The sequence below is a fragment of the Periplaneta americana genome, chromosome 2 (assembly GCF_040183065.1).
Source record: "Periplaneta americana isolate PAMFEO1 chromosome 2, P.americana_PAMFEO1_priV1, whole genome shotgun sequence".
In the NCBI taxonomy this organism is placed as follows: Eukaryota; Metazoa; Arthropoda; class Insecta; order Blattodea; family Blattidae; genus Periplaneta; species Periplaneta americana.
The window spans coordinates 19143336-19156805 of record NC_091118.1 but is presented as its reverse complement, the minus strand read 5'-3'; the positions used below and the strand labels follow the sequence as shown (position 1 = coordinate 19156805).

Sequence of the window (13470 nt, the reverse complement as noted above, 5' to 3'; positions counted from 1 at the left end):
ACGGAAAAATAATTCTTTTCCGAGAAAAATATTCATTTGGGGCTAATATGGTATTAGAATTTAGGCAAAAACTCAACATTTGTATATGATATTTCACAGTTTCTTTGTTGTGAATATTAGTGACAAAATTAATGAAGACAATGCCGAAAACCGAAAAATCGACACAACTCACCACAGTTTCAAACTTCATCACGGGATATGAAACAGGGTCTTCATTTCCTTCATATGAAACATCTGGTACACCATCACAGTTGACGTCAGAAGGTTCTATCTTGATATTGTTCACATTCACTTGCAAAAATGTTCCTACCTGTGTATCAGTATGACAGAAAATAATAAATTAGTATTGTCGAACTTATTCTCCAAATTAAGATATAAGAATTCATTTTAGCTATTTACCTTCACTGCTATTCTTTTTTTTTTTAATTTGGTTATTTTACAAAGCTGTATCAACATCTCAGATTATTTAGCATCTGAATTAAATGAATAATGCCGAGGAAATGAGTCAAGGGTCCAGCACCAAAAGTTACTCAGCATTTGCTCGTATTGGGTTGAGGGAAAAATTTCTACCGGGTACCTAGCCCTAACCGGGATTCGAACCTGGGCCACCTAGTTGCACGCTCAGACACTCTAACCGTTATTCCACAGATGTGGACTTCACTGCTATTCAACATATCTGTAAATGGCGTATTTTAAAAGATGCAAGCACACCCATTTAGTGCAAAACTATAGTAAACTAGGCCTACTCTAGGCCTACATATTTGCACTCCCAGTTATAAAGTAACATAACTTAACCAGTAATCCTTATTGACAATGTAAATATAAAGTGGGTCGCCATGGCAGTCCAATGGCTAGAGCGCTGGACTCATAATCCTGTATAACCGGATTCTATCTCCATTGTATCACAATAATTTATGACTTATGTTGGGCAAGCTCATGGTTCAGATAATACAGTGGTTTTCTTCAGGAGCTTCGGCTCTCCTATGATATCCCAACAAATCTCCATCATCTATTCTCATCACGTGTACAGCATAGACCAGTCTCCTATGGTACATCCTGAACTACAAATTATGAGATCTCGGTTCGATTCTCGTCCTGATTATCGAAATTTGTCCTTAGAATATTTAATACTTTCATTAGTAAATAACCTAAAGGGATATCTTCCAGAAAATCAACAAATACACTAAAACTACGAGCATAATCAATAATGTTTTAAAGGCTGCAATTGTTCAGAACTATACTCGTTTACGACTGTATAATATTCTCACAAGACCAGTTCTCTCTTATGGAAGTAAGGCAAGGACCTTAAGAGCTCATTATATTAGCAAAATCACAGCATGTGAGATGAGATTCATGAGGAGGATTGTGGGACACACTAAATTCGACCACAAGCGGAATGAGAAACTCAAGGCTGAGCCAGTGATGCAATACCAAGAAAACTGGAAACTGGAAAAATCACATCAACAGAATGAGAAACAACAGATTTCCAAAGGCAATTTTAAATTATCGACAGAGGGGGGGGGGGCGGGAGATTCACTGGCAGACTTCACGAGAGATGGACAGAAAACAAGACAATAACAGGCCACTTGGCTAATACTCGTCAGGATGATGATTATGATGATGATGATGATGATTATAGTAAATATCTAGAAGCTAAGTGAGTGTATAAAGTTTAGGAGCACCTCAATGTTCAAGTAAAGATTCTCAATACTCCCTGCGGTGGCTGAGTGGCCATGCAGACGACCCGGATTAGAGTCCGGTCTAGTCTAGAATTTTTTATTGTAAAATCCATGGTGACACTTGTAGCGGACAAGGTAGCAGTTGAAGTTTTTCTCAGAGTTCTCCTGTTTTCCCCATAATAGGCATCTACATAATTACATCACCATTTCTCTATTTCGTCATTATTCCATATTCCATAGCATTCACCAAATGCTGGCTGGCGACGCACGGAGGGGGCTAGTCTAGGGATGAGTGGAGTGACTTGCTCGAAAACCTGGGTATGCAGCAAGCCTTAGTGTAGTCAGCCAGTGTGAATTTGGAAATGCATCTAGCTTGAGGGTTAGTGCAATAGATCGTAACAGGGCGCAGTACTGGGCCATAGTACCCTCCTCAAATAAATTTAATTCCATTCCGAGGATTCTCAAAATGAGTCCTAGGTCTGAGGTGTGAGGACTATATGATACAAAAACCATGAGCCAAGAAGGAAGCCAAATGCAAATATTGCATATTGATTTACCATAATGCAGTGGTAACTAAACACTTAACACTTAAGTTACTATATATTCAAAATTATAATACAGTTAATTTGAATATTAAATAAACTTATATAGCTGATATTAAAGATAAACTAAAACCCACTCTAATAATGAAAATTACAAAATCGAATACATTTGTTATGATCCAAAGCATAAATTTTAACAATTTAAATCTTTAATGTCGATATGTCATTTACTTCAAAATGAAATTAAAAATAAATGCGTATAATTTAAGCTATCATATGCTTTTTCTTGTAGAAACTCTTACTATACAATCACTCAGGAAATTTTCTGAATCTTTATGAGTTCTAGAAATATTGTATTCCAGAAAAATTTACTTCTAATAAATGAACACATGAACACTAATATCAAGAAATGTCTGCAGCACATATTTGGAACTTCTAGTTAGATACCTATTACACATAAACCAAAATTTCCAATCACACTAATTATAACACTCACAACCAACTTGCAGCCCTATTTGAGTATCAAAGACTTTTGTTGGTTGTTATACGACTCTGTAATCTTTAATTTTAAAAAATAATCCATTTTGAATCTTGCGTACACTACTTTTAACACTTGAATATAAGTAATTGATTAACTAGTGGACTTACTCGTGTTAATTATGTAAGTCTGTGCGGCTTACAGCTCTATCGGTGCTTCATCACACCATCCTCAGAGCCTACTAGATCTCGGCGTCATCTCGAACTTCTCTGCCTGTTATGTGGGTGTGTTTGATTGTTGAAAGGTGTTGAAAAGTGGAGTCAAATAGTGTGTACTGAAATTGATCTGTGTGTTGAGAATTTGATCAGGGTGTGTTTTAGTATGTTTGTGTATGTCGTATTGCTCTAGTATGTTGAGTTTTTGGTTCTTGGGTTGTATGTGTAGGATGTGTATGTGTGATGATGCACCGAAACAGCTGTAAGCCACACAGACTTACATAATTAACATGAGTAAGTCCACTAGTTAATCAATTACTTTAAAAAAATACTTCGACATGCATTCAAGTTTCTTTTCTGACCAATAGCAATTATTATTCTACGACGATTTCTACCACAGAATATCAGATTATCGTATTGTACGAAAACGCCGGACCAGAATTCTATAAGGTCACAACTATACTCAGAATATCATGTTTAATAAAATTTAATATATTTATACAGATGGATCCAGACTGGAAGTAGAGGATGGAGCTGGAGCTGGAATTTTCCCAAAATTATTAAGCTTTTATGTCGCAGTTGGGAAAAACTCCACCCATTTGATGGTGAAATTCAGGCAACAGAAATGGCACTAACACACCTTCTCTACACAATAAATTCATTTCAGTGCGCAGTTATTTTAAGTGATTCAACTTCGGCTATACAAGCAATTAGCTACTAATAATTCTCCAATCTCCAGTAAAGTGTTAGAAATAAAAAAGATTATCAGGCTATTGTTCAAACAAAATAAAATTATCCATCTTCAATGGATACTCTCTCATTGTGGGATCCACAGTAATGATATTGCTGATTTTTTGGCAAAGAAGGACACCAAAATTTTACAGAAAGCAAATAAAACTCTACCATATCATTCTGCAAAAATTATAATTAAAATAAACTTCCAGAAAGAACTGTTGAAGCACTTCAAAATTCAAAATAATGACAAATCATGGACAGCTATATTGCAAAATAAATCATTAATTCCTGAACATCCAAGACATGATGCTACAGCAACATTTAGATTGTTAACAGGTCACGACTAATTTTTGGCTGCACACCTTCATAAAATTTGAATCTTCAACTCTTCAAATTGTATCCTGTGTCGTGAAGACAATTCTACAATGAATAAGGATCACCTTTCAAGTTGTTTAGCTCTCAAGACATTACCTACAAGAATGCTGACTGGACTTTATTGGGAAGCAAGCAAGAAAATGGAATTTATGCAAGCATTTGGGCATTAGATTACTACTACTATAAAATTAGGAGATAGAACAATATTCTTCTCTCAATTAACATATACGATGATACAAACTGCAATAACCCAACGACACACCAACCACACAACCTATAATCCTGAATACCAATTCACTCTTGGGCCATCCTTTTCGCCAAATATAAATAATCTAACACATTCTGCATTTAACCTTACATAAAAGTATATAAATAAAACCACAAAATTAATCATCCTGATTACAACTAAAGTACGAGTAATAGTTAACAAATTCTTTACAATGAACCAATAAATCGGAAGATGTCATGTGATAACTTACCTGTGGTAATGGTTTAGCATCTGTATCCTCTCCATTCTTCAAAGACAATGGGTCATTTGTGGGCTCTGCTTTAATGCTATCCACGAGAACTGAGTTCACATCTTCCAGAGCCAATGGGTCTATTTTGGATTCCTTTTTAATTATGTCTTCATTCTCAAGAGCCAATGGTTCAGATGCGGATTCTGTTTCACTCATCTCCATGAGAGCTGAAAGAAATTCCACAGTTTTGACTATCTGTAATGATGCAATATTTTTTTAACAATGTTACAAGTAACGTGACTGCCAGCAGGTAGCAACTACAGGTAGTACTTGCAATAGCAGTCGAGTGATACTAGGTACAAGCATCAGGAAGTGTACTCTTCAACTTCAATTTCGTTGGAATTTTAACAACACATACATTACATTTACAAGAAGAAACGTTACTAGCACATTTGTAAAATAATCTGAAACTGAAGTTCAAGACTACTCTTTATTTTATCCATCTTGAATCTTTCGTACACTACTTTTAACACTTGAATATAAATAATTGATTAAATGGCGATCTTACTCGTGTTAATTATGTAAGCATGTGCAGCTTACAGCTGTTTCGGTGTTACTTGACTGAGGATGGTGTCAAGGATGGTGTCAAGTAACACCGAAACAGCTGTAAGCCGCACATGCTTACATAATTAACACGAGTAAGATCGCCATTTAATCAATTATTCTTTATTTTAATCTATTCATTTCAATTGCTTATCTTTGCACTTGGTGAATATTCAAATTATTACATTCAATATAATGCAAGGATCTTGTGTTGGGCAAGCCCAGAAAGTTTTCTCCAGGAGCTACGGTTCCCCTGTGGCATCCCAACAAATCTCCATCATCATCTCACCTCATCGCGGCTATAAGTTTAGCACAGACCAGTCTCCTAAGGTGCACCCTGGGCAACAATTCTGTCAATAAATTTTACTGCTCTAGACAATTGGCTTCAAAGGCATGAATGACGAACAGTAAAGTACCCGCCGTTAGAATAAAAAAAAAAGTAAGGATAAGAATAAAGAGGTCCACATGAAGTGTTACAAGTTAGTTTCTCTTAAACGATTTAATAAAACTAAATGCTGAATTTTCCAAATCAAATTAAAGGAGGATGAGGCCTTTCAGACTCCGTCATGGACAGAATTCCACTGATCCCCAATCATGAGGCATGGGGATCAGCATTGAAAATTTGAATTAAATATTTTTCTTTTTAATATTCTGGTTCTACTCAACCAATTAAGAACCTTTAAATTAAATATGAATAGGCCTATAACGCAGAAATTAGGACACAGATGGTTTAATTGTAAGTACAAGATAGAGAGATAGGAATGAAAAAAAAAAAAACAAAAAAGCAAGAAAGTAAGGATGCAAGATATAAATAATGTGACCAGGTGGCCCGGGTTCGAATCCTGGTAGGGGCAAGTTACTTGGTTGAGGTTTTTTCCAGGGTTTCCCCTCAACTCAATACGAGCAAATGCTGGGTAACTTTCGGTGCTGGACCCCAAACTCATTTCACTGTCATTATCACCTTCATCTCATTCAGACGCTAAATAACATAGATGTTGATACAGCGTCGTAAAATAACCCAATAAAATAAAATAAAATAAATAGTGTGGAAATGAAAGGACAAAGGAAAGAAAGAGTAGAAAAAGGAGTAACATTTTCTTGTAGCAGGCCTATTCATTAGTTGAATGAAATCGTGGCATATGCGAGGTCTCGGATACATTAAATTACATAAGATTTAAGATAATTCTCTGTATACGTACTTGAGGGTGGAAGCAGGTCCCGTTACGCCAAGTGAAGGGCCAGCAAGAGGCAGATACGTGTATAGGCGCTCGCAATTGAAACTCCTACCAAATCTGCAGTCTTCTATCAGGAACACCACTATAACTTTATACACCACATATAAACGTCCCTTAATTGTAACAATTCAGGTCCAAACGAATTTAGGCTAATGTAGGTAAAATATGAACATCAACAGCTTCAATAAGTTTACTAGTAGGTAGTATTTAAAACATATAACTTTCTCTTTAATTTAGACACCAAGAAGCACTATGCTGAGACGACATGAAACACGTACATGTACGGAAGTATGCAAATTAACCCAATACACTATTTCGCTGCTCGAAATAAAACAAAAATTATGTCCGAAGTTCGTAATGATCCTTTTGCAGTGAGTTCCGTATGTACTTCAATCCAGTATTCCTTACTGGAAGAAATTCGCAGAACTTGTATAAATGGCGTATGGCATAGCCTACTTTTTCCTTACAAATTTTGTATAGCTGTAGTAACGAGTCCTATACTAAAAACAACGAGTTATATAACTCGTTGACTAAACATCTCGCTTCTATTTTACAGTATATTGTGGTTACCGTCTGTGTTCACATAATCTCTCCCCTACTCGAATAAATTTGTCACATGCAACTATTATAGGCTCAATAATAATAATAAAAAAGGTAAAGGTATCCTCTTCACATGCCAGGAAGGCACTTGGGGGGCATGGAGGTAGAGCCCCATGCTTTCCATGACCTCGGCACTAGAATGAGGTGGTGTGGTCGGCCTTTTACCCCCGGGAAAGACCCAGTACTCAATTTTATAGGAGGCTGAGTGAACCTCGGGGCCGTTCTGGAAGTCTGGCAACGAGAAAAAAATCCTGTCACCAACTGGGATCGAACCCCGGACCTTCCAGTCCGTTGCCAGCTGCTCTACCAAGTGAGTTACCCAGCCGCACCATAATAATAATAATAATAATAATAATAATAATAGTATTTATTTGCATTCCATTGCATTCGTACCAGTACATAGATACTTAATAAAACACAGAAATATTCATGCAGTGTTGTTGAATGTAATGAATTCACTTACAGAATAGAAGGCGTGAGAAATTAGGTACTTCTTTAGTTTGCCCCTAAATAATCTTATGTTTTGAATTTCATTTTTTATATCGATAGGGAGGCTATTAAAAATTTTTACTGCCATATAACGCACTCCTTTTTGCTAGCACGATAGGCTTGCAGATGGAGTATGAAAATCAGTTTTTTTACACGTATTTATGCTACGAACTGCTGAATTAGTTACAAAGTTTCCACGATTACATACGAGGAAGTTTATTAATGAAAAAATATACTGACAAGCCATGGGCATTATTTGTAGTTTTTCGAAAATGATCCTACGTGATTCCCTAGATTTGGCACCCACTATTATACTCTTTTTTTGTAATAAGAATATACTGTTACTATCTGCAGAATTTCCCCAGAATATTATTTCAAAACTCATAACCGAGTATATTGTTTTTAAGGTATTTATATATACATGTACTATCTCTTGCATAGATCTAATAACAAAACATGCTGAATTTACTTTAGGGAGAATTTCTTTAATATGATTATTCAAATTTAATACATTATCGATTTGTACGTCAAGAAATTTGGTTGTTATTGCTTGTATTAGACACCTATTGCTAATAAAGTTATTGCTCTTGAAATATGCGACATTAAATTTGGGCAGGATTTAAACTAAATTATGTTAGTTTTGTTAAAATTTAATACTAATTTATTGGCTGAGAACCAATAATAATAATAATAATAATAATAATAATAATAATAATAATAATAATAATAATGCGACAGCGACGTGAGATTCGAACTCACGACCAGCAGAAGGAAGTGCAAGGCCGGCCGGCGCGGAGGTTGCGTGCGCATCTGCTTCCGTGGCATGTGCTGTTGCTTAGGGAGTAGAGGGGAGAAAGGGGAAAGAGCGACCGCGGGAGAGTAGAGAGGGGAGCAGCAGCGCGACAGATTACTCTGGAAGCTGAATCATCGAGTGACGGAAACGACCAGAGATCGAAGGTTCGCGAAGTGTTGCCTAGCAAATAAAAGGAAACCAGCCTTCGAGAGGAGCCATTTTCAGTCAGTAAGCCAGTGTTGTTACAGTCAGTGAACAGAGCAAGCCAGCCAGTCTTGTGTACCGGAGTTCGACTTGAGTGTGCGTCCGCAACTGTGTCAGCATCCGAAGGCCTGAGTTCGAGTGCAGTGGACCGCAGATGGAGGGACCTGAGTTCGAGTACAGTGGACTGTCTCTGAAGGTCTGTGGTACGAGATACTGTGAACTTGAGTGACTGAGCTAGAAGAACTGTGAACTGAGAACTGACAGTTCTGATTTGTAAATAGTGCTTTGTAAATATTAGTTAAGATTAACAGTTCATTGTTGTTCGTAATAGTTCAAGTAAATTGTCATTGTCGTTTGTGGAGTGCAATAACGAACGCTGTGTTACTATGTGGAGAGCAAATCCTATTGTTGAGATAATAAAATTACATTGTTGTTGAGTTGGAATAAATCTACAATAATAATAATAATAATAATAATAATAATAATAATAATAATAATCTGTACGGTATGTGTTTACTAAAAGATGTCGTTGATAAGGGAAGTTTTTGGTAGATTTTGTGGATACTGATGACAAAATAATCTTTGGTGAACCAAAACTAGTTCACTTGTATTGTCTCCTCTCTTAGTTAGGAACGAATTAAAATGGCAACAGTTGTCTAATGCTATGAGCAGCTGAAATTACTGCCTGGTAGAAGATATAAAATGCATAACCATAGATCAGCAGTATGGATACTTATTCAGATAACAAAATCTGGAATTCACCTAGTGTTAATGCTGCTTGTGGAAATTACCAGCCAAATGATAATGGGAGTCACAATAGTTACAGATATGTTAATAATGACCTACAAACTGGGCTGAGGGGAACCTGGACAGACTATTAATACTACACTTACTACAAACCTATTAAATATTAAATCAGATATGATATCATGGCGAATTATTCAAAGAAAGTTATCCAAATCTACACGTTTTAGGGCAGGGGACTGCTGACTGAAGACGAACTAGGCTACTTTTAAAAATTAACTCTTATCAGACACAATAATAAATTTATTTATTCAGCATATTTTACAAGGTTAACAATATTTTCTTCATCCCAATAAAACATATTACATCAACCACATGAAAAGTTATCTGTGCCTTCTTCCACAACCTCTGCAGACACATGAAATTACAGGAAATACAAGCGTAAATGAAGAAGAGAGGAAATATACAGATAAATATGAATGATTAAGAATTAATGAATGAGGAATTACATCTTTTTATTTTATTTTTGCAAGACAGCACATGAAGGACCAAGTCAGACTGTTGGCCTCACGTCCAACTGCCTCAGCAGGGGTGAACAATTAGCCAATCAATACAAGTGTAATGTGTGGTTAGCACAATGACTCTTCCAGCCGTTATGGTTGGTTTTCATAATCAGATTTCGTTGTCTGTTGTAACTCCCCAAATTCATCACAATGCTGGGTGACCACCATCCCATACACTGGCAGAAACTTCATGAGAAACTTTCTACTATCATGAGGTATGAAGTTACAAAAGAAAGGAGAAAATTACGGAACTGCACGCATTGTATTCTTCACCTGACATAATTAGGAACATTAAATCTAGACGTTTGAGATGGGCAGGGCATGTAGCACGTATTGACGAATCCAGAAATGCATATAGTGTCAGTTGGAAGGTCGGAGGGAAAAAGACCTTTGGGGAGGCCGAGACGTAGATGGGAGGATAATATTAAAATAAATTTGAGGGCGGTGGGATATGATTTTAGAGATTGGATTAATCTTGCTCAGGATAGGGACCGAAGGCGGACTTATATGAATGCGGCAATGAGCCTCTGGGTTCCTTAAAAGTCATAAGTAAGTCAGTATAAAGTTACCAGTCCAAATAATAACTCACTGACTGGCATTAATAACCAGATTTTGTGATTAAAAGATATGGTGTACAAAAACAGTGCACATTTCCTTCGCATTATTAAAATAGTTTGATGATAAATTCCTTAAATATTGCCTTGTTTCTGCATTGGGCAGATTACGTATTCTATAAATAGCATTATAATGCCTATTCTACGTATCAGAACTAAAACAAAGTGTTCACATTGGACGAGTTTCTGCTTTATTCACGTTCTGCCTTGCACAAGTTTTACGGTATCATGCAAAACCTTTCTCAGAAGTTTTACATTTCAAGAATGTTCCTACCATGAATTATTTAGCCATCGATGATTATTATCGAAAAATTATTTATATATATATATATATATATATAACCTATATTTATATTTATAAGCAGTGAGGGAAGTGAGACGGTATGCCACGGTATGGAATACCGCCACTGGTTTTTATGGCCAGAAAACATATCATTAGTGAAAAATGACATACAGTCACTGAAAAAATGTGATCCTAAAAATTTGTTTATACATTTCTTCACAGAAAAGAGTACTATCTGTTTGTTTCGTAAATCTAAGCCACAGCCTTCTGGAAATGTATTCAGTGTGTATTTAGACACACTTATTTCATAAGCTCAACCCCTGGAATCCTTACAATGGTAGTATTTCAAATATAGAAGGCTGTGGTCTGTCGCTTCTGGTGGCCATTGTTGCCAATTTAGTAACTGTGTCATTTTTTTTCTTGCATTTTTTATTAATTATTAAGTAAGGCACTTTGAAGCGTTAACATTAATTTAAATCACAAGTCTCAAAGGACATTGTAAAATAATCTAGTAAATAACTGAAGTAACTTGAAATTGAATAATTTCAGAGGTCCCGGGATCGATACCTGGCCCCGGAAAAATTTTTCCCTTTGTAATTAATCAAATCTGCTTTACAGGGAGCTTCACCTGAAAGACTAGATTTGCATAATATATACGTGACTGTGAGCGTTAACAGAAAACCACAATTCCAAGTCACACAGAGATTGTGTGCACTCGATGTGGGTCTCTGGCGTTTCGTCAGCCCACGCGAGTTGTGTGGATATAAAGGGAAGAGTTGAGATGGTGTCGGGTAGGGTTCCCAGGTAGCTCAGTTGGCAGAGCGCTGGTACGTTCAACCAGAGGTCCCGGGATCGATACCCGGCCCTGGAACAATTTTTCCCTTGAAATTATTCAAATCTGCTTTACAGGGAGCTTTACCTGAAAGAGTAGATTTGCAAAACTTGAAATTATTTTATTAAGAAACGTAATGTGTTGCATAAGCTTCAAAGATTCGCGTTACTGACTGCACAAAACAATTTATTGTATACATCATTTATGTCTATGTTGTAAGGGAGAGATATGCCAGAGGAAAATCTTGGGGTAGCATACCGTCTTTGGTTTGTTTCCCTCTCCCCTCACTGTTTATAAGGAATCCCAAGCTTTGTGAATACTAAACTGAATACTGTCTCATTAACGTTTGCAACTTACAACAAAACGTACATTTGAACAGGTTTTTCACTGCTGTGAACAAATACATGATGATCCAGATTTTCTCGACGTCGAAATCTCTTATCACAATAGTCACATTTGAAAGGTTTCTCGCCAGTGTGAGTAGAAATGTGAGATCGAAGGTGTCGACGTTGGAAACTCTTACCACAAATGTAACAGTTATAACCTTTCTCACCAGTGTGAGTTAACATATGGGCTCGAAGATACTGTCGTCGCTGGAAATTCTTATCACAAATGCTGCATTTGTGAGGTTTTTCGTCTTTGTGAATAGTAGAGTGGGCTTGAAGATATTGTCGACGTCGGAAGCTTTTATCACAAACGGTACATCTGAAAGGTTTCTCGCCCGTGTGCGTTAATGCATGGTCCTTGAAAGTATTTAAACGTGCAAAACTCTTCGAACATATGTCACACTTATAAGGTTTTTCATTTTTGTGAGTAAATACATGGTTTCGAAAATGCTTTCGACTTCGAAATCCTTTATCACAATCATTACATTTGTAAGGTTTGTCATCTGTATGAGTTAATACATGATCCTGAAGTGTTTTCATACGCCGAAAACTCTTATCACACATATTGCATTTCAAAGGATTCTCACCTATATGGGTTATCATATGATCCCTGAGTTGCTGCCGGTCTCCAAAACTCTCATCACATCTATTACACGTGAAAGATTTTGGAACCGAAGTGTTATCTTGGGTCCGACAATCCTTCTCTGTGTCTCCATCATCCATTTCAGCATGCTGGCCAGTACTTGAGAAATCTTTGGAAGTCTTGAAGTCGTCACTTTTTTCGATAGAATCGTCATACGAATGAAGTTGCGTGGATCTGAAAATTAACATTGTATTTCATGTAATAGCATAAAGGTATGCACTCACGATTCTCCATAGCAAATCTCCTGTAAATGACCTTCAACAACTTCACTACTCCCACAAATCAGAGGAGTGCAGCGTTGCCTATGGTCTGTCCAAAACAACTACCGACCTGACAAATGGCGCCTTTAGCATGTTACCATGGCAACCATTCAAATCAACCAATCACAACAGAGGCGTAACCATGGTAACGGGACAGTGTTGCCATGTCTATGTTTACAAGTTGCACGTGAATGCCACGGCCTAGAGCTGAATACAGTGCCTGGAGTGACTTTGAGTTGGCTGGTTAGCGCTTGCTTTGTGTGAATTAAAAATATTATTTAATTGTATTATTGGTCTAGTGTACCGGTATCAATAATTATTTTGTTTCAATTATATTACAGGCATTATCTTCGTTGTCATTGGTGGAATGTATGGCTAGTGTGTGTTTTCTAGTTTCTGCGAGAGTTTCTAAACAGGTGACATGCTGTGTCGGAAGGAAGGAAAGGCAGGCGGAGAACAAAGAATATTGTACAAGGTGCCTCGTTAAAGAGTCAAGCGTGAGAGATGGTGTGTTATGTAAGAGAGTATTCTGAGAGCCAAAAAGATAATGGCGGGCCTCTTTTACCTTTGGCGCAAGTCGTAATGAGAACTGTTGCTTGTGTTAAAATTAATAAGAGCACTGTTATCGATATTGGAAAAGAAAAAGGCCGTGCAGATTTTTAATCATAAATATTTTTAAAGTTTACAATTTTTGAACGCCTTTCTAACAATATTATGAACATTGAACAATACCGACACT

General features: G+C 36.7%; 1 protein-coding gene across 5 annotated transcripts in view; it reads right to left on the bottom strand.

Moving 5' to 3' along the window:
- The window catches only part of LOC138714869 (zinc finger protein 501-like), a 64379-nt gene extending 51740 nt beyond the window's left edge, over positions 1-12639 (bottom strand). For 4 of the 5 annotated variants that reach the window (XM_069847147.1, XM_069847137.1, XM_069847093.1 and 1 more), the window contains exons 1-3: positions 12416-12639; positions 4504-4709; positions 173-310 (exon numbers count right to left, since the gene is read on the bottom strand). In XM_069847147.1, the coding sequence (XP_069703248.1) occupies positions 173-310; positions 4504-4709; positions 12416-12551 (480 nt within the window). In that variant the 5' untranslated portion in view covers positions 12552-12639. Of the gene's footprint in view, positions 1-172; positions 311-4503; positions 4710-6284; positions 6688-12415 lie in introns of those variants that run through there. The other variant, XM_069847121.1, reaches the window with a different exon arrangement.
- Between the last annotated feature and the right edge of the window lie 831 nt (positions 12640-13470).